Genomic DNA, 21,496 nt, shown 5'->3' on the forward strand with positions numbered 1-21,496 from the left:
TGCAGCTATAATTAGTGACCATAGAAAAGGTGCAGGGATTCAAAAACAATTTGTAATGCAAATCTTCTTAGCTATGAGCTACCCTGCGCAGTGACCATAGAATATCAGCAATGAACAAATGTGTAGCACTCATCTATGAATGCAAATCATGAAGGAGCCAAAAAGTCATCAATTCCAATGGAGTAAGAAGAGAAAAAGGTGGATGATATTTCTGTATGTTCCATCTGACCAAATTCCTCCCTATATTTCTTCCATCATAGTAAGGAAACACTTTAATGGGTGGTCTGCCATTGACAGCTGTCCTCAGTGTTTCAGGTGATTTGTTTCTGACTGCTTAACAGAAGGGTTACAAGGGTCATTGTATTATTATTATTATTATTATTATTATTATTATTATTATTATTATTATTATTATTATTATTAATAATTATAATAAACTATTATAATAAGAAAAAGAAGAAGAAGAAAAAAAGAAAAAGAGGTTGCAAATGTTACTCACAGTTTTGTTTGTTTCTTTCGGCTTTTCCCGGTTAGGGGTCACCACAGCGGAACTCCGGTCCGCTAATGATTGGCAGTTGATTTCTACGTACCGGCTTGCCAGGCCTGATGCACAACCTTCAATGAAGGTACACCCATTCACACATGTCTCCATGCAGAAGACGCTCTAGCTGAGAATCTAACCGGACAGCGTCTTACTGTGAGGTGACAATGCTACCGCAGCACCACCACCACTGCATAATAATGATTATTTCTAAGTGTACTTTCCAACTGTATTGACAATGATGTTAACATGCAGAAAGCATTTACAGGATATTTACTATACATCAAAATTGTTCTGTTGAATATACACCGGAATAGCTATAGTGAGACAAAGATGGGGACTGAGAAGTTAAGTGTATGATGACTGTTGTTTATAATGCATTTAGCTTTCATATTATTCATTCTCCTGCTTATTCTGTCACTGCCATGAGTCTGGACATATGTTCAATCAATGGAAGTCAGATAAAATTAATAACATTGACTTAAACACATGTTCTACCTTTTAAAGTGAATTGGTCAGATTTGTTAGCATCTTATTTTTTTACAATTAATTTAATTTCCTGCTGTAATCCTCATCTAAAAGTTGCAAATTATTTTTTTAAATGAAGATTATAGTGTGTTGTTTTATTTGTTTTTTAATTTTATGATTTACTCATTTTTTCTCTGTAACCACATCCACAAAATGATGTCATGATATTTGACAATTATTTGCATATAAATGAAAAGCAAGATGAAACAGTTAAACCAGCCTACATTTTTTGAGAAGCAGTGTATTACTTACATTGTGGTTTCACTACTACATCACATATGATCATGTTCAAACTGAGCTGCTCCACCTACGAAAACTAGTGGACAAGTTGTCTTTCTAGGATGTAAGGAACATATACTGATGTGTTTAGCATGTGAAAAAGAGTAGACTATACGTTAATTAAGGAAGTGATGCATTTTGGGATTAGTCTTTCATGATTTTATGGCAGGGATTTTCAGCTCTGAGAAAAAAAAAAGTTCGGGGAGGGCATTTTTAACAACAACAAAAAAAAAATGCAAAAACAGACTTTTTGTATCAACAATTAAATAATTCTACATGGTGAGGAAGTTATAGCCAATTCTAAAGATGTGTTACTTATACTTGTTTCAAAACATTACCGATATACTTTAATTACTGTAACACAGTGAGCAATCTGCAAGGGTATGATGTCATATTGGGACCAGATGTTGAGCTTATTAAGGTAACATTAATGAATGTCAGAAGCTGTCCATAGGACTACTATGATTCTTTCAGAATCCTGGAGTATGTTTCTCAGAGTAGCACTGCTGTTATAAAGCTGAATAGACATTTTTTTTCTAAAGCAAGTTCTGAATATTTCCTTCAGTTCTTCTAGTGGAAGATCCAATTCAGACAAATGCAAAGAGAATGCATTTTTACCTACGTTTTCCTTAATTTTGTATCTTTTGGTTCTTGTTTGAATTTTAGCAGTACAGACAGACAGAGGAAACACATATTTTTGTGGTCCAGGAGTCCATTTCTTTATTTCCTTTACTTACCATGAAAACATAAGCTACTTGTAAATCAGTCTGCAGAAGTTAGACTGACTATGTAAATGAATGACGAAGCTTAGCTATATAATGACTTTCTAAATTAATGTTGAAGGCATAAGAATTTAACAAGCAAAAAAAAAACAATAGGAGATCCAGAGCAAGTAGAAATTGGTCCTCAGAGAAAAGTATCCATCTTGAAAATCAACAAAAAATACTAATGTTGATATAATATTAATATCAATGAGGCTAAGCTTCTGTGATTCACTGAATCTAGAATTAATCTTCTTAATGAAAGAATTACTTATTTTAAATGTTGGAAGCAAGTAGGCCTACTGATCCATTCACACTTTGACAGGGTAAATGCAAGTCAAACAAACTCGGAGCTATTGCCCTGTTTTAACACCTGTGCAGCCTCAGAGTAAAGTAAATATAATAAAATAGAGTGGAATGGGAGAATCAAGGATTCACCTATGTGACAAATCTTTTATGACTGAACAGTCGCTGACATTTCCACAGAGAACAAAATGCTTTAAGATCATTTTAGAATTAAAAAGAAATGCTTTACTAGATTAAACATTAAAGTGAAGGAAAGCCGTTAATTCATTAACAATAAAAATGGCGACAGAAACCAAACTGGAATATTCTCTTAACATGTCACGTTTTTAAGATAATAAACCTATGGAATCATACTTATGTATTTATTTGTGTACTCCAAAGACAGCCACAATTTGTATATGATACAACTAATGAAACAATTTCTTCTTTCAAAATGTAATGCCAATGGTGTGATCATTCAGTGTTAAAGATCCAATGCTATAAATTAGAAAGGTTGAGAAGATTTTAAAGTTTATGATTTGAATATGTTTCTAGAATGCTATAATAGCTATACTCTACTTCATTTGCATTCATATTCCTAATCCCCTTCCTGTCAGAATCTCTAGGCCTTATGCATTAGAAAATCTTAGTGGCTAGTATACTTTATGAGTTTTATATGTCAGTGACAAACAAATTATTGTTAAGGCTTGCATATTATTTTTTACCTGTTCCAGTAGGATGGATGCGACCACAGGCAGCTCCCACATGAGGATACATTCTTAAGCGGTCAACTAGAAGCATCAAGGCAGAAGGCTGAAAGTCAGTGTCCCCGTCTAAAGCCAGAATATAGGTGTTCATCCTTTCTTTCTGTGAACAGTTGAAACACAGTATGTAATCACATTCTAAACTATATTCAAGAATATAAAACTATCAACCCCATGTCACTGTGGATTCAATCCTAGTTATAATATCATAGTAGTCTTCTTTTAATACAAAACTTCTATCTATAACAGAATGACTGAATGTTGTCTTACAGGGATTATCTTTGAACATAGGAATTACAAGGCCACCTAGCTGCAATAGCATGGATTCCTATCACGTAGTCGAACGTTTACAAGTTTGAACCTCATATGGTCAAGACCATAAATTCAAATTTGTAAAAATTTGAGCTTTTCAATGGGAAGCTCTATAAGCGGAGGTTTCAATTTTGTTCAATTGGGTGCGATCTCAGAGTTGGTATATTTAAGTAGTAGGGGGTGTAGGGGTTTAAGGGGCTTGCCCCCCTGCTTAAAACAGTTTATTTTGTTTTCTGTTTTTTTTTTTATCCATAGTCAAAGTTTTGTAACTTCAAACATAATGGTTCAAACATTTCAAAGTTATAAGACTTTGACTAAGTGATATAGACCCCAACAGCATTTCTACATTGCTCATACCCACTCTTAGGCCTTGCATCTCTTTTCAAAACATACCAGGCCAGTCACACCAGGGGTAAATTTGTGCATATTCATCCAGTTGTACAGCTTTTTTTAAAGGCAGACATTGTCACACTACCTAATTTGGGGATGGAGAAGGTTCTAGAAAAGGTGTAGCTGCTGTGGATCAAATCTATCCCTCTTCCTAGTATTACAAGTTTATTGGAGTAGATTTAGATTTCTGACTCTAGAGTTAGATGGACTGTTTGATTTATTGAGGTCTAAGAGTTCTTGGACTACTGGATTCCATATAGCCCTATAAACAAGGCATAGGTCAGCCCTAAGGAATCTATATGAAACTGAGTACAGGGACAAATCAACCAGTTTTTCCTGGTATCTAATATCATTTAAGCTCCTGTCATTTTAGTTACATACCTCTGGGTTTTTTTCAATTGCTGGATATGCTTGGTGAGGTACATCCCAAGGGGAGTATTGCACTCAAAGATGAGTCTAATTTGTGTAGAGTACAAGGAGGTGAGGACTTCTTTAGACCTAGAAATGATACTTTAAGCTATGAACTCTGCAAGGTAAAAGGATTTCCTAGTCAATGTTGACCTTTGTAGATGTCAAGCATGCATTCATCCTACTATACATACCTTTGTGATAGAAGAACCTTGACATAGAATTCTCAGATGACATTATTTCCTGTTTCTCTAATTAACTTTTAAACAGACCATTACAGGTCTTTTTGTTAAATTTCTTCCTTACTTACTTAGTTCTAAAGCCAGTTGCTCTTCAAGATTTAGTTATTGACAAAATCTTTTTTCACTGTCCATCAACAAAAATCTCTCACAATTTCCCATATGTAAAAATGTTCTTTTTCATTGACAACATCCTTATTTAAAAGTCAAGAAACCAAGAGAACAATTACAGCAAACTAACATAAAAAGTATTAAAGTATCAATTTAAGAATGTTGCTTCTACTTCAGTAATATGCATCATACATGTGGTGACTACATATTATACTAGAATCATATGTGGAAGGCATACCATGCCTAAAATTCTGTCTCACTTAGCAGGAATACATAGCACTAAATTACATGATTGATATAATAAGAATAGTACTGCTATGTTTCAAAGAAAATTGGGTAATATGCAAATAAATGGAGTGACATCTCTAAGTTGTGTATCAATTGAAAACAGATTATTTTCTTAGAGTGACACTGTTTGGTTGCAACCTTTGTGCACTCACTTGATCTTTACTCCCATGTCAACAGCATGTTACTATAGTATTGCTTCCTGCAAACCACATCACAACAAATTCAGACGAGAATATCTGCGGTACTTACCACCAGGTGTCATGTGCTAGTGGCACACAAAACAACAGCAATACCATAAAGGTATCAATAACATTCTGTTACTGAGCACCTTACAAGGAACATGAAAACATATCAGATCTATGACAAATGACTCAATTAATTACAAGCACATACAAATAAGCAAGGAGACAGCAAATTTGCAAAAAAAAAAAAAATTGCAACCTTTTATTTTAAATATTCATAATATTCACATAAGTGGTTGTTACATTTTGCGTGCAACATAATGCATGTTGAATATATTTTGATTAACCTGTGCATGCCACTTCTGGGACCTACCACATATAACATGTCTTCTGAAGGGACCTTTCCTACAAGTATGCAACAAGTACTCATAGGGTTGCCACCTATCTGTTTTTTTCCAGACTATCCAGAAATAAGATAGATTGTCCTGTTGTCGGGGAAAAAAGTGTACAGACTCATGCATTCTGTTTTTAAAAACAAACAGAGTATTGGAGTTTGTTAAATCTCTAATTCCACTGCATTTTTTCTTAAAAAATAAATGAATAACATGATGCGATTGTGAAAGAAAAAAGGAAAAGAGGACAATCCTCATCCCCCTAATATGCCAGTGACATCATAAACTGGGCTTAAAGTGGGCTAAGAGAGGGGAGGATATAGGCGGAGCTATGGAAGGTGTGAGGGATTTGGCTTTGATCACGTTTTGGGTAAAACAACAGTTTGTAACTCTAAGTACTCATGGTTGACTGGGTAATATGCTAATCACAACTGTTTAGTTCCTTAATGTTTATAAAACTGGCAGATCTTTTTATAACAGTATGATATATTGGTTAGTACAGCTACTGTTACTATTTAGGAGTAGTATGTTTTCATATTGCAACATTTAACTTGTGTGTACTGTAATTGTATCACTAATATGTGAAACATTATCAACTCTTCATTGCACATTGCCTTACATTGTTCGATATTATACATATGCATAGTGATACTGCTCAAACTAGCACATATTGGCAGAGGTCACCTATATGTACTGTATATATTCTGTCTACAACATTCATATATTTATATAACTTTGCTCATTGTCCCTTTTATTGTGCATCATACACATTTATCTGTATGAGGTTTTTTTTTTTTTGTAATGATGCGGTGCTTCTGTGGGATGTGATGACTTCTGTGGAAATGTGGCTCTTCTGAGCCTTCCTCTCTATGATACAACAGTTAAACAGCATCACCCAATTATTAAAACCCTCCATACTAGGTTTACCTACTGCTACAGACTGGTGAGGACAAGATGCAGGAGAAGAGTGAGATGGGGTCCAACCCTGCTGCTCACAGAGGATGGTTTAACACAGTACCAGGAGGCTTAACCACATCTATGCTGGCATCATTCAGAAGGGCACTGTGAGTTGTTTGGGATGAATATCATTTTAGATGAATCCATACCCCCTCCTAAAGTTGTGATCACATGAATCCATACCCCCTCCTAAAGTTGTGATCACATGTTCACCTACTCTGCCCACTGTTGATGGATCTGCTCCTCAATGAGACTTCAGGAATGACCTGCTTCACTGTAGCATGTCATCCCATTGCCTGTGCTGAAGACAGGTGAACAGGTGCAGTCTCATTATTCATCTCTTTGCTCACCAGGTGTTACAGGTGCTTGGGACACTGACTGAAAGCAGCCTGCCTGGTTCATAGCAAAGATGTTCCCTCTGCACCAACATATCTGGCTTCCTTATCAAGACCTTTAGTCTGTGACATATACTTTTGGACTTGACAAGCTTAGGCAGACATTGCTCAAAATTCTGAAACATTATATACTAAATAGATACTTTAATGTTGTATGGTGGTAAAGAAGAAAAAATAGCAGCCAATAAGTCTGTAGTATTCTGAGATGCTCACACACATGGGATTATCTCTCTCTCTCTCTCTATATATATATATATATATATATATATATGAATATAAAATCTGTGTGTGTGTGTGTGTGTGTGTGTGTGTGTGTGTGTGTGTGTGCGTGTGTGTGTGTGTGTGTGTGTGTGTGTGTGTGTGTGTGTGTGTGTGTGTGTGTGTGTGTGTATCTATCTATATATATATATATATATATATATATATATATATATATATATGTATGTGTGTGTGTGTGTGACTGTGTGCGCGAGCGTCTGCGTGTGCTCGTGCGTGTGTGTGTGTGTGTGTGTGTGTGTGTGTGTGTGTGTGTGTGTGTGTAGGTTTACTTGATATAATCAAGTACACCCATTGCTGACAGGTGAAATGTCAACATCAAAATATCAAAAATGTCGATGCTGCCACACCAGTATGTGCCAAAACACAACTCTGGTGCTTAAAAACGTTCCTTTTAAAAAGTGATAAAAACATAATTTGCCCCCCTCATCCCCTGTTAATTATGAGATTACACAAACATGGGATAAGGGCATATGCTCCATCCACAGGAATTATATGGTCTCATGCACCTGTAGTATGTGATTGAATAAGACTAGATACCCTAGACTCCTCACAACACAGCCCCAAAAATTATGGTCCTCCATAAACTCCATCCTCCACCCAGGTAAAGTCAGTACCCCTCCTCCTAACATCCCTCACTCCTCAGAAAATATTGCTACCTCATTCAACACACGCTTCACCCAAACCATACTATCACTAGCTAAACAACACAACCCCCCTCCCCTCCAACCCACACCTTCAACTAGTAATCTCCCCACTGCCTTCTCTTTTTCTCCTGTACCTACCTCCAACATAAAAAACTCTTAACTAAACTTAAACCCACCAAATTAGCAGCAGACAACCTCCTGAGTGAATACCTGCAAATCGCAGCTGATGCTCTGGCCTACCCAGTATCCATCTTGATTAACCAATCTCTGTCAGAAAGTTACGTTCCCACACTGTGGAAAGTATCACATATAATTCCCCTCCACAAAGGCGGACCCTCTGCAGAACTAACCAATTACCGCCCCATAGCTATTCTCCCTCCACTCTCCAAAATACTAGAGAGATGCATACACTCTCAGGTCTCAGACTACCTCCTTACTAACAACCTCCTTTCCAGTACTCAGCATGGTTTCCAACCAAACCATAGCACCACCACTGCCTTAGTCTCCTTTACTAACACTATCCTTCAGCATAAAAACAATGGCTATTTCTCCTCTGCTACTTTCCTAGACCTATCTAAAGCATTTGACATGGTCCCACACAAACAACTTATCTCTGTCCTCAATAACTTATCCTTCTCACAATCAGTCACCAACTGGTTTCAGAGCTACCTGTCTGACCGCCAACAATCTGTTGTATGGCAGAATGACATATCTCCCCAACTACCTGTCTCCATAGGGGTTCCCCAAGGATCCATCCTTGGACCTCTACTCTTCTCTGTTTACATCAATAATCTAGCCTGTGCCACCAAACATGGCACACTCATACAATACGCAGATGACTCGACCATCATCTGCTCAGCCCAGTCCCTATCAAAACTGCAAAAAGTCACACAGGACGCCTTTTCCTCTGTTGAAACATGGTTATCCGATGCCCAATTAATACTCAACCAAAACAAAACTAAACTACTCATCTTCCAACCCACCAAACATACTCAAAGCAACTCTCACTTTAACATCACAGCAAAAGACAACACCACTATATACCCAACTGAACACACCAAATTGCTAGGAGTGAAAATAGACAATAAACTAAAATTTGGCATTCACATATCCATGACCATAAAAAAGTCCACAAAAAACTAGGAGCGTTATATAGAAATAAGCAATTTCTCACCAAAGCAGCAAAGATTTCAGTAACAAATTCCCACCTTATCTCCACCCTACTTTATGCCTCTCCAATATATACCAACCTAAGGCAATGTGATCTAAACAAGCTAGAGACCTGCTACAACAAAATCGCCAAATTCGCCACAGGGGTATCCTACCGTAGTCACCACTGTCTCTCACTTGCTGAACTGGGCTGGCTTGAACTCCCTCACCTCCTTCAGTGGTATCAACTCTCACTCGCCCACAAACTAGTAAACCATCCACTAAATGTCCCATCCCTCCAGAATCTACTCCATCCCTATCGCACCATCAGACCACTAAGATCCAGAAACAAAAATCACTTGCAGATCACTAAAGCCAATAACTCTTCTGGGGAAGCACTATTCTCTTGCGCCATAGCCAAATTATGGAACTCACTCCCACCCACAATTACCTCCGTACCATCATGCACCCACTTCAAAACTTTACTAAAAGCGCACCTAAAACATGCTGGCTATGCCCTTGCAACTCCCACTCTAATATCATCCACCCCATCCAACCACTACCTTTCTTTCCACTTCACTAACTACCTTGATTATAGCAAGCTCAGATGCTCATAAGCCTAGTACTTATTATACAGCAGGAACTTCTCATTGTAACATTTATTAATGTCTGTTATGTACTTCACAGATAAAGATTCTAGTTGTCTACTGATGTACTATGTTCTTCATCTGTAAATATGTTGTAAGTAATTGCTATGCTAAATTGTTAATCACTATGTAATCCAATGTAACTACTGTCTGTTTATTTTACTGTGGAGCTTTTCTCCCCGGGCCTCCGCTGAAAATGGACCTAAGTCCAGTTGGACACTCCCGGTCAACAAATTTAAATAAATAAATAAATAAATAATAAACAGCTGTCGACCATACACATACACACACACACACTATATATATATATATATATATATATATATAATACATACAAACAAACAAACAAACACAGAAACACATAAACAGAAACATAGATAGAAATATGTGTGTGGTGCCTATAATGCATAAATCTGTATTGTCAATGTTACATTTCACATGTGTATTGCACACGAACTCTATTACTTACATTGCCCCTTTAAGTATTCCAAAAATATTACACTTCTCAGAGTAGCTCAGTTTAAGACTTTTGAGAATCCGACCCAATGTGTTTCATATCATTATGAATCATTGTAAGAAGACTACACCTTCAAACCAGTGAAGAATGAAGCTGTAGCTCACCTATAATGCTGCACAGCACAATTACAGCTTACTACCGCCACAGTGAACACATTCCTCTAACCAACTCCTTTCATACGTGAGGGTGGGATCCATAGGACAGATTAGGGCAGTGTTTACCTTTCTGAAGATGGCCTATGTAGTACTGCTCTCCCACTGGACATCAGCTCCTATATTTGCATTATATATTAAAACCTGATGTTGTGCTCTTTGTTTGATTTTCTTTTTTGTTTTGTTCTCAATGGTTTTGTTAGTCAGTTTTCTAAATCTGATTGATAAATGACTGATTAATGGGATCATTTCAAAATCATTAACAAATGAATAGGGAGACTGCTACCCTCATAAAATGACAAGAAAACAGGACTGTGTCTGAGGACTAATATGATCATACTTCACATAGGAGACTTATAGAGTTAGATAGTCCTGGTGCATGACAGCATCACAAGGTAGAACTCTAGCTGGTATCCTCTATTATTAAAGATGGCGAGTTATTTTATTCAGGTCCTTTAACAGTCTTCTTATTCAGGCTTCATCACTAGTCTATAACTGTTTACCTAGTCTCTTATTACTGTCCATAGCATATACTAAGTGACTGCGGCTGCCAGGGGAATGGTTTCCTCATCCCCTTATTAGTCCTTGCTACTATAAGGGGAGCAAACAGGTAGGCTTGATAACTGTCAGGTGCGCGATAATTAAAAAACAAGCTATTGTTTAGTAAGCATTGCAGCTGATTCAGTGAAGTCATTCATTTTTTACAAGGTTGAGATCCGTGAATGGGGAAAATGCTTAGCCACATAATTTTTATTACTATATTGCAAACATAGTGGTAATTTCAATTTTAAAACACAATGACCTTGACTTAAAAGAATTTAAAAGATTTTGTCAATAGAGTGTACTTCAGTTGTTTACCTCCAACTTTTCCGTAATCTTTTCTTTTGATTCTGTTTGTTGGTCCATTTCAATTGCATGTTTGCGATACAATTTCCATCCCAGCAAATAGTAAAGATACATAATCTGAAAAATGAATCAACACAGAGTTACACACTAACTGCATTTATAGCAATGTTTTCATTTTATTTTATTTTATACTTGATATACCAGCAGTGGATATGCTCAGCTACATGGCACCGAGTGTTCCAAAGTGCACTTAAAGTTACTTACTTTTCATCTAAACATACTTTGGTTAACATAGAATATTAGAACTATCAACTGCATCCCTCCTAGCTTATTGCACCGTTCATATTATTTATTGTACTGCAATGCATGTTGGGTATAGTATGTTATGTTAGGTATTCTGTATAGTGTGAAATGTTGGTGTGTATTGCAAACATTAGTATTTACTGTGCTATGCCTTCCTTATGCTAGTTTTCATTTATTGTGGATGTTTTATATATTGTGTTTTTTATAGTGTACTTCTGTATTGTTCATTTTATTGCGGAGCTTTTCTCCCCAAGCCTCCACTGAAAATGGGCTCTTTGTGGTTAGTAGACATTCCCAGTAAACAAATGAAATAAATAAATAAATAAATAAATAAATAAAGATGTTTAATTATAATTCTAATATTTATAATAGTCAGTTGATTAAAAAAAATAACATAGGAAGACAACACAGTTAAGCAATATCATTACTCAACAGAACAAAACACACTTTCAAAAGTAATCGTTTCCAACAACACTTTAAACTATGGTAAACTCATTTGCTTGTTTAATTTAAAATATTTTTCTCACATTTAAATATTACTGTGACTGCCAGTTATAGACCATTGCTGTCCAGCCTGCTACAAATCAAGAATTTGACATTTCATTAGCTGCGTAATAGCAGGTATGTGTTTAGTTTTTATTTTATTATTTCTTAACTGGTTGATTGGCTGGTCTGTTGGTCCTTTTGAGCTGCAGCCAAGGCTCAGAGAGCATTACATAAATAAATAAGTAATAACACAAATTAAATTATGTAGCATTTCAAAAAACAAGAAGCTAGTACACGAGGGTCATAACTGAAAAAAAAAATAAAAGTTAGCATACAATAAACAACAGCTTTGTAGAGTTAAAAATAAAATATTTCTATGAAGAACTTAACATACTAAAAAGTGTATAGTATAGCATGAAGAAGAAAATATAGTGCTACTATCTATTTATATATATATATATATATATATATATATATATATATATATATATATATATATATATATGTATACAGTAGAGGGCTACTATATACATCATATACAATAATTATTACAATGCATGCTGTTGTTCCAATGTTATTTTCAAGGACAGTTGATGGCTACTATCGTAAAGGCATTTGTAACCATTGCCTTTAAAGCACTGGTGCATTGCTTACTCGATGAAGTTATTATGTAGTGTCTTTTAAACTGAAACAGTGAGGTGAGAGATTTGATTTCTGTTGGTATGTTGTTCCAAGTGGCTGGTCTGGATCAAAAGAATGCTTTCTCACCAACTGGAATTTTAAATGGTAGCTAGAAAAGTGTCACAGTGCTTTTCTGGATACACGTCAGAGAGTCTGGTTGTCTTATAGGCACTTTTCTTCTCACATCTTCAGTACTTTGAATTTATAATCATAAACAATAAACAGCTTTCCAGTAGCGTGGGCCTATGTGCAACTGAGAGCCATTTGATGTTATGAATTAAGTCACAGAGGTGGGTGTGTAAGTCTCTGAGGAGCTCAAATCTGACAATGTTGTTTTCTGCATCCTAAATATAACAAGGGACAGGAATGTGAGTTAGTAGCCTACTGGGAATTACATGCATTTTTTTAAAAAATGAGCACTGGGAGACATTTCTGCAGGAGTTTGGTGATGGCTGACAATGCATCCAAATGTGCATGCAGGGATCCTAGATTTCCCTTCCCCTCTGACTAGTGAAACAGACAGGGCACCAACATTTGTATGTGAAATCTGGTGCTGCAACACCCACTGATACACATACATGAAGCCCTGCTTCACTGACACAGCTTAACAGGATTATGATTTTTTGAGCTTGCACATTGTTCACCAGCATCAATGTATGATGCTTGTATAGTTAGGTATAGTGAGACTCATTCCCATTTTGGAATTAGGTTTAGGGCTCCAGCAGTCCCCATTATAGTATGCTAAATGGTGATTGACAGAAACCTACCTTTTGGAGTCATGTGTGGAGGAACTACTTAGTGAGGCATGGAGTAACATGCTACATGCAGTATCATGGTTCTTTATACCCAAGTCCTTCAGGAATGTGGATCTATGTATAGCGCAGTGCATGTGATTACTGTAATTCATAGCTACAGATCATTTTAATTACATGTGGCATGCTACAGGATGGAGCTGTTGTTGTTTGCCACACCGGGACACTTACCTCTGGTAAATGAATCACTGTGTGGCTTGATAGGACAGCACTGCATGGTAAGCAACATCTACTGGGAAAGATATGCCAATATTTGACATGCCTAACACAGATGCTGTTCTATGTTTCACTGCCATGTCAGACAGTAGGCATGACATCAGAGCTTGCAATATTATGGAAATGAAAACATACATTGCTGTGGCAGCTGCCATTGATAGGTGGTTAGGTGGTTAGCAGAATGGTTGTGTGGGGGCAGAGGCAGTGTGGCTGTGGTAGCTTAGTGTAGCACCAATGTTTGATGCTGTGAGGTACTGAACTGGGTTATTCCTGCACCCCATGATGATGTCATCTTAGATAACAGGGTGAAAACATTCACTTTGGATTAGAAGAAAAGGGTGGAGGAGGCTCTCCACTTCTTTACAATCCATCCCACAAGGTGCAGAATATATTTATAATGTCCTACACTGTGTTTAAGAACACTCTGTAATATTTCTACACATTTTTCCTGCAAGGTATACATGGTTGTATAAAAATTATGAATCCACTACTCCCATCACATTACCAATGTAACACTACTTGTTACAACATAAGAGAATTCATTTACATGGTTTAAAGCCCTAACTATCTATTTAATGTCTTTTTGAAACATTAATGAAATGATTATTGCTTTTAACATTTAAGATGCCATACCTGTGACCATCGCTTTTTGTGTCTTATCTGTTGCTTGTCTTTTAGATGGACAATTAAGCTGTTGCCATGAGGTAATGTGTAAGAAAGACGGCCTCCATAAGGTGAATCCATTATTTTCTGTGCTGTGCTTTTCAACTTTGGGTCACTCAAAAGTTGAGACCTCTCTTCAGCTGTGAAAACACTAGAAGCAAACAATTTGTAAGTTGAAAGGACTGTTTTATTATCCTGCTTTTGACTGCAGGTTTACTTCTTCTCCATAGCACTTCACAGACCAGTACGTATTATCAAGACCAGCAGTAATTAGGCATAGTGTTTTGATCTTCACTCATTCTTATCAAAGTAGTTTCAAAACAAGTTACACAAATATTTGTAATACTGTTTCCAATATTTCTAGGGCTTAAAATATAACAATTTAAGCTCTCATATCTATAGATATATATTGATCTTTATATTTCAATTTTTAAGCTCTTGCATTTATAATTATCTATCTATGTACAGTTGTGTAATATGAGTAAATATCTGAGTAAACAGAAGAATGTATTTTTCATACAAAATGCAATTTACATGTTCCTTTCAAAATAAGAAAGAAGCAGCATTATTGTTTCACATGATAGATGTGAAACACAGAAATTTAAAGGCTTGATTATGTTAGCAGTCCTTATGTGTCCTTTAGGTCAACATTCAGTGAAATTATCATTCACTATCAAATGTCGTATCTTGTATCAGGACAATAATCATCTTCTTTTTTATTACCAGGAACAGACCAAGAGGGGGTGGCTAGTGACTTCATAGAAATGAGGACCTACAGGAAGCAAACGAACAAGCTGAGTAAATGGAATGGGGTTCAGAACATTGATGTGGCTCAGTTTTGTTAAATATGGAAATATTGTTAAATAAGCAGTTGGTTATATTCCACCTCATATGTCTTGCTCCAAACACAAACAGAGAAAAGCCAACAAACTCTTTACTCCCTCCAGTTACCACAACTGCACTTGAGGCAGTATACAAGCATGACTGAAGAAGTAATAGAATTCCTGACTGCAATGATTTATTTCAGCTTTTACTAAAACTGAAACTGCACTTCCACCTGCCATCTGATAAACACAGTGTGAGAACTTTGGAAAATTCTTCACAGATCAAATACAACAAATACTGATTAAGTGCAATATATTTTATCTTGTGTGCAAACAGCAGAAATCCTTTCAATAATCACATATGCCCTGCATGTGCTAATGTGTTTTAGTTTGTTTCTAATAATAACTTTTGAAGTCTTAACCCAATGACAAAAGTTCCTTTTACCCCTGTCCAACCATAGTGGCACTGAATATAACAGACATGTTTGCATGGCTAAATAGAGTAATTCCAAAAGAAGATCTAGAAAAATGTTTTCCAAACAAATGTGATGTCTCCCATCATAAAACCCTGAATGGAATAATCCCTGAATGTTTTCATGCACATTTGTTGTACTGCCATATTGCTGTACATGAAAATAAATTGTGCATTCTTGTATGGTGGGTGATCATTGACTTAGCATATCTAAGTTAGAATGAAGTAATGGGGTGAAGATCCCACACAGGGTATGTTTTTATTGATTCTGTGTGTAAACAAATGTAAATTTGATAGAGCTATTTATTTCAGAAACTTTGAGGTATTTTAAGACTCTAAAGCATGCCTACTGTTTGTCTCAACCTCTCTTGTGTTAAGTAAGGCAGACATCTTGAAGTTATGGCACATCCACATAGGTTCATAGGTTCATAGGTTGGTACTAGGCTATTGGCCCTAGGGCCTATACAAGCCTAGCCATAAGAATTCCCTGGCTATTTCTTCCCACAATATTTACTTTGACACTTGAGTCTCTTTCTGCATAAATTCTATATCTCAAGGTGTTTTGGTAATGAGTTCTTACTACTCAGATTTATCACTCACTCCCATCTCCTGTTGTATTTTCATCTATTTCTGCACCTACATGTAATCATCATCATCATCATTAACCACCTTTTTGCCATTTTTCTACATGGGGTCGGGGTGTCTTGTTGACTATCACCAACTCTCTCAATTCAGTGCCACACTCTTGCTATCTTCAACACTCATGCCTGACTGTCACAGATCTTCTTTCATGCAATCCATCCACCTCTTTGCTGGATGTCATCGTATCTTCTTACCTTCTTCCTGTCTGTCCCAAATCTTCTTCACTAGATTCTAGATTGTCTTTTGCTTTTCTGCACATGTGCCCGAACCACCATAATCTGTTTTGTTTGAGCTTTTCTGCAGCTGCAACTGGAGCTACTTTGGCTTCTGCTCTTATGTCCTCATTTCTTCATCTGTCCCACAGTGTGTATCCTACCACCTGTCTCAGGCACTGCATCTCCATCATCACTGGCTTCCTCAACTGTTCTGCCTTTACTGCCCAGGTTTTTGCCCATACAGCAGTACTGATCACACCACTATCTTGTACACCTTACTTTTTAGCTTCATTGACATTCTTCTGTCATATACTATACCTGACACTGTGTGCCAGTTGGCTGCAGCCCCTCTGATTCTAGCTTTGACCTCTTCATTTAGACTACCCTTTTCATCAACCACCCCTCTCAGATAAATGAAGCTATTAACCTGGTCCGCTATCTTCCCTTCTAACTCACTTCTTAGCTTCTTCTGATTTCAACAATTTGCTGCCATTACCACTGTCTTATCTTACTTAGTTTCATCCCATGTGCCGTCGGTTTTGCATTCCATTCTCCTATCTTTTGCTGAAGTTCTTGCTCAGAGTCTGCCTGTAATGCCACATTGTCTACATACAGCAACTTTGTCGATCTGTCCCCTCCGACCTGTTTGCTAATGTACTCTATCACCAGTATGAACAGCAGTGGGCTCAGAGCTGAACCTTGGTGCACACCCACTCCAAGTAGGAACCCCTCTTTGTGACCAAATCCTGTTTATACTTGAGTCATTGGGTCCTTATACATAACCTGCACTAATTCTACCAATGTTTCTAGGACTTAGCACCACCACAGTACTGCCCTAATCAGGTTTCTTGGGACCTTGCCATATGCTTTCTCCAAGTCTAGGAATGTCCAATTGGACTCGTTCATCATCTCTAGCTTCTTCTCAACTATCTGCCTCACCGCAAACATCGGGTCAGTTGTGCTACATCCTGATCTGAATCAGAACCACTCATCTCCCATCTTCCATTCCACTATTCTGCATATCTGATCTCTATGTAGTGGCTGTTGTAAAGCCTATAACTGAGGGCACTATGGCAGAAGGTTCTATCTAGCTAAAGTTATTGGACGTTACACATCTGCTTGGACTTGTACACAAATGTGTTTACATTATAGCTGGATACACAGCTGCTGCACAATGCTCAGCAACAGTTTGCACAAAAAAATAAATAAAAAAATAAAAAACAGCCATGTAGCTGAAACATTGTCATGTCCAAAAGCAGTCATTTGTATATATCTCACAAACCTCTACTACAGAAGGTTTAAAGTTTTATACGGTAAAGACTCTAGATTGGCAGGTCTCTACTGCAGCTTTTACTGAAAGGTTTGTTTATGTGGCCATTTTTACTTTTTGCTTTAGATATTATTTGGCCTATTTTAGGCACCTTAATGTTTATACACATTAGGCATGAGTTAAAGTTCTGTATTTAGCTGAAGTATAGCTAATATACTGATAAGTGCAGAAACAATAAGGTATGAATACATCTAATGGGGGTTTGTTTTTATTGTTCTGAATGTACTCATAATGATTTAGGAAAGTAAAAAAGTTTGCAGCCATTCAAAATCCCATTAACTGAAACACTGTTATTTTTTAAGGGATCATTTGCATGCATCCCATGCACCTCCACCACAGAAACTTAAAGTATTTCACAACTGGGGACTTGTTTGCAGCAGTAGGACTTACATAATGGAAATAATTCAGTTATGGGCTTGTACTGATGAATTTGTTTTTTCAAATAAGACCATAATGGTTCAACAAATGGTTTACAAATTAAGAAAACTCAGCTGATTAATATTTCAAGTCTAGGTTTACCCATAAAGATGGTGTGTACACAGGACAATTGGAAGCAGACACCACTTTATGTGTGTAAGAAATAAGAATAAATGCTCAAGGAGGATATAACTGATACTGAAATGATAAATCTTTGGCAGAGATATACCCAGAGATAGTTCCCTCTCTCGACAAAATTCACTTTTTTTTTAATGCTTCCATACATGGCAGCATTCTCCCAAATTTCATTAGCAAAAATATAAAATTGGAATACCTAAATATTGGTACTGTGATACTCTGGAAGCCAGTTCTTACATATGGTACATTCCAGCAAAGTCCCTTTCACTTTGATTATCAGGGGGTATTTTTTAATACCGCATTTATATATCACATACCCTTTGTTGCTCATGTCTTGATTTTATTTGACTGGAAATGATATGTAGATAAAATGTTAAAATGCGAAATATACCTGTATACTTCATTCATGGCGACGACAAGATCTTCTACGTATTCATTCACTTGGCTCTGTTTCTTTCCAGTGAGTTCATCGATTGTTTCAATAAAGGCATCATCAAAGTAAATGTGAGCTTGAAAATCAAACTCCTCTTTTCTCCCTTTTTTATTCTGATGATACCTGTCTAACCTTTAAAGCAATAAAAGTATTAATGAGACATCTTCTAGAAATTAGATGCAGGTCTTCTAGCACTTTAGCAAAGCAAGCAGAACATGCTGTAGAATTCATGTACAGCATCTGCCAAAAAAAAAGTGAAATGCTAATTAAATATCACATTTTCAATTACTAAGTACTTTCTGCTTTAGCATTATCCTAAAGGCATTCTATTATATTCTTACCTGTATTTTATATTATATTTTATAACAAGAAAATATGTTACACTGGCTGTTTTTGTCTATCCTTCTCAGAGTGACAGACATAACCTGTATTGAATGTAACATCACCACTCTGGGCCAGTAATTGAGCAGCCTGTATGCTCACCACTGACACTGGAGAGGGACATTTACTTGGAACAAAAATGGATACACCCAGTATTTCCAGATGCAGCTCTCTGCATCAACCACAATTTCCCTTAAGAGCACACAGGGAAAACATTCAGTCCAGGGGCTGTTTTTTCTCTCTCACCAGATCCCCAGTAAGACTCTCCACTGGCACAGATATAGAGTTGAGTCCTCAGCCAACTGTCCAAGCCAAGTCCTCCAGCACCCTCTCTGTGAAAACAGTGCTTCAAATCCCTGCTCCACGCATCTGAAACACACACTCTCTCTGAGATTTGATTTTCACACACACACACACACACACACACACACACACACACACACACACACACACACACACACACACACACACACACCTGAAAAAGGCTGGCGCAGATTTGCTAGCTATGCTCCCTCTGCCCAGACTATAGGGTAGTTACTGCCAGACACTCCCAGCTATGCTAAGGCTCTCACAAGGGTAGCCAATTATACTGAGTGAAATTAATATTAGTAGAAATGGCAGTTTTACTAGCAGCAAGGCTTTTGGGAGCAGCCAGAGTTGTCAACCAATATATATATATACAAGTACTCTCAGAGATGAAAATATTCTCTAAAAGATCAGCCACAATGAAAAGTTTAAATGTATTTAATTATGAATAAGAAAAGACCATGGAAATAGTATATATCTATTTATAGTAAACACCATAGTTTCAAACATGGGAAATATTAAAAATAACACAGATGAATAGATTCACACAGATACAGAAAAACGGTACTTAGCTAATCAATACAAGCGGCTTTACAAATACATTTTTCAATACAAGCATCTGTACAAATCAGTTTGATATACAAATGACATATAAAGCTTTATTAAATTCTAGATAGCTATACTGGCATATGTTGCGCATCCACTGGCCTATACCTCTCCTGGCATGGCTGGCAGTACCTCACATCATCATACTGAATGTAGCCAGGAATGTTTTTTCCATATGCCCAGCCCCATATTAGAGATTGTTCTTCCGTTTTGCTGTTCAAAAGACCACACATCATTCATGAATTTTGCCATAATGTAGCCAGGTGTCTTTTCCTGTGGAAAATGATGAGTAGTCTATCACTGGTCTTTCAATCATTTCACAAGCATTCTACTACTCTTGCTTGTATCTGAATTGTGACAGGGAGTACTACCTTGCCTGTGCAGCATGGTATTAGGTAACCTTAAGTTGTATGAACATGGGCAAATCAATAATTAGATGTTTGATAGGCATAGAAGCTTTCACAGAAATGTATCAGCTAGTAAGTTAATGCATAAGTCTGATACAATAGGTTTTAATACCTTAGCCTATCCAACATGCTGGATCAATCCTTACCTTATTTAGAATAGTATTTAAATTAGAAGCAATAAACATTCTTAGATTATGTTTATATTTAATATTGTGGTGTTTCATTTTGGTTACAGAATGTATTTCAGCTTGCAATGTTAGAACAATTTCTGTCTAAAGTTGACTCCTTAAAAGACACAAGTTAATTTTCTTATTTACCTTGTCTTCTTGAAATAAATAGTGAGTAACTTTCTTTTTCATAGGAGTAATAATACTATATTTTTTCTGAATTTTCAAAGTCATTAAGGAGCCATCAGAAAAAAATAGGTTTGGAATTGACTCCTGTTGTTAAAAAAATGAACGATTCTAAAAAATACATGTATTTAAACTGCTGGGTAATAGGCAATGCCATTACTCTTGTGGAACTTTGCCCAGTAAGAGTTGTTAAAAGATAACTTAATAATGATTAATAATTCACTTTGCTTGCTATGATTAAATTTCAGTCCGCCTATCTTACCTAAGCATATATTCACCCCTAAGTCTAGTCTCCCACTTGGTCAAGCAAGTGGTTGTCAAATCTGGCTATGAATTATACTGGTCCAAATATGGGGAATGAGGTATGTGGCACCAGGATAGCAAGTAGACAGGTTAAAATACCCCTGTTTTTTACAAGAGATCATCAGGCAATTAGAGGAATTTTTAGTACTTATTGGCCTATTTTACAGGTTGATCCTGAAATTGGTGGTATTGTTGGAGAGGCTCCCCTATTTTGTTATAGGAACACCAAGAACCTGAAGAGGTTATTATGCAATGAGGGAATTAAGTCTAGTGATTTGGTCGAAGTTGGTATAACCCGACCATGTGGTAAATGTAATTTTTGTGGGTTCATCAATGAATGTAGTTTTTTTGATCACCCAGATCTTAGGAGGAGGTTTGTGTTCAGAGTTAATGCTGATTGTGGAAGTATGAATGTGGTCTATTTAGCAGAGTGCAAATCTTG

General features: G+C 36.7%; 1 protein-coding gene across 1 annotated transcript in view; it reads right to left on the minus strand.

The window, feature by feature from the left end:
• The window catches only part of LOC122805586 (chitin synthase chs-2-like), a 100,642-nt gene that overhangs the window by 55,781 nt on the left and 23,365 nt on the right, over positions 1–21,496 (minus strand). Inside the window, exons 4-7 of the mRNA XM_044075855.1 lie at positions 18,657–18,830; positions 14,198–14,378; positions 11,079–11,183; positions 3,120–3,261 (exon numbers count right to left, since the gene is read on the minus strand). Of these exons, the coding sequence (XP_043931790.1) occupies positions 3,120–3,261; positions 11,079–11,183; positions 14,198–14,378; positions 18,657–18,830 (602 nt within the window). The remainder of the gene's footprint in view (positions 1–3,119; positions 3,262–11,078; positions 11,184–14,197; positions 14,379–18,656; positions 18,831–21,496) is intronic.

Source organism: Protopterus annectens, chromosome 1.part0 (assembly GCF_019279795.1).
Source record: "Protopterus annectens isolate FY-2018-M chromosome 1.part0, PAN1.0, whole genome shotgun sequence".
NCBI lineage: Eukaryota > Metazoa > Chordata > Ceratodontiformes > Protopteridae > Protopterus > Protopterus annectens.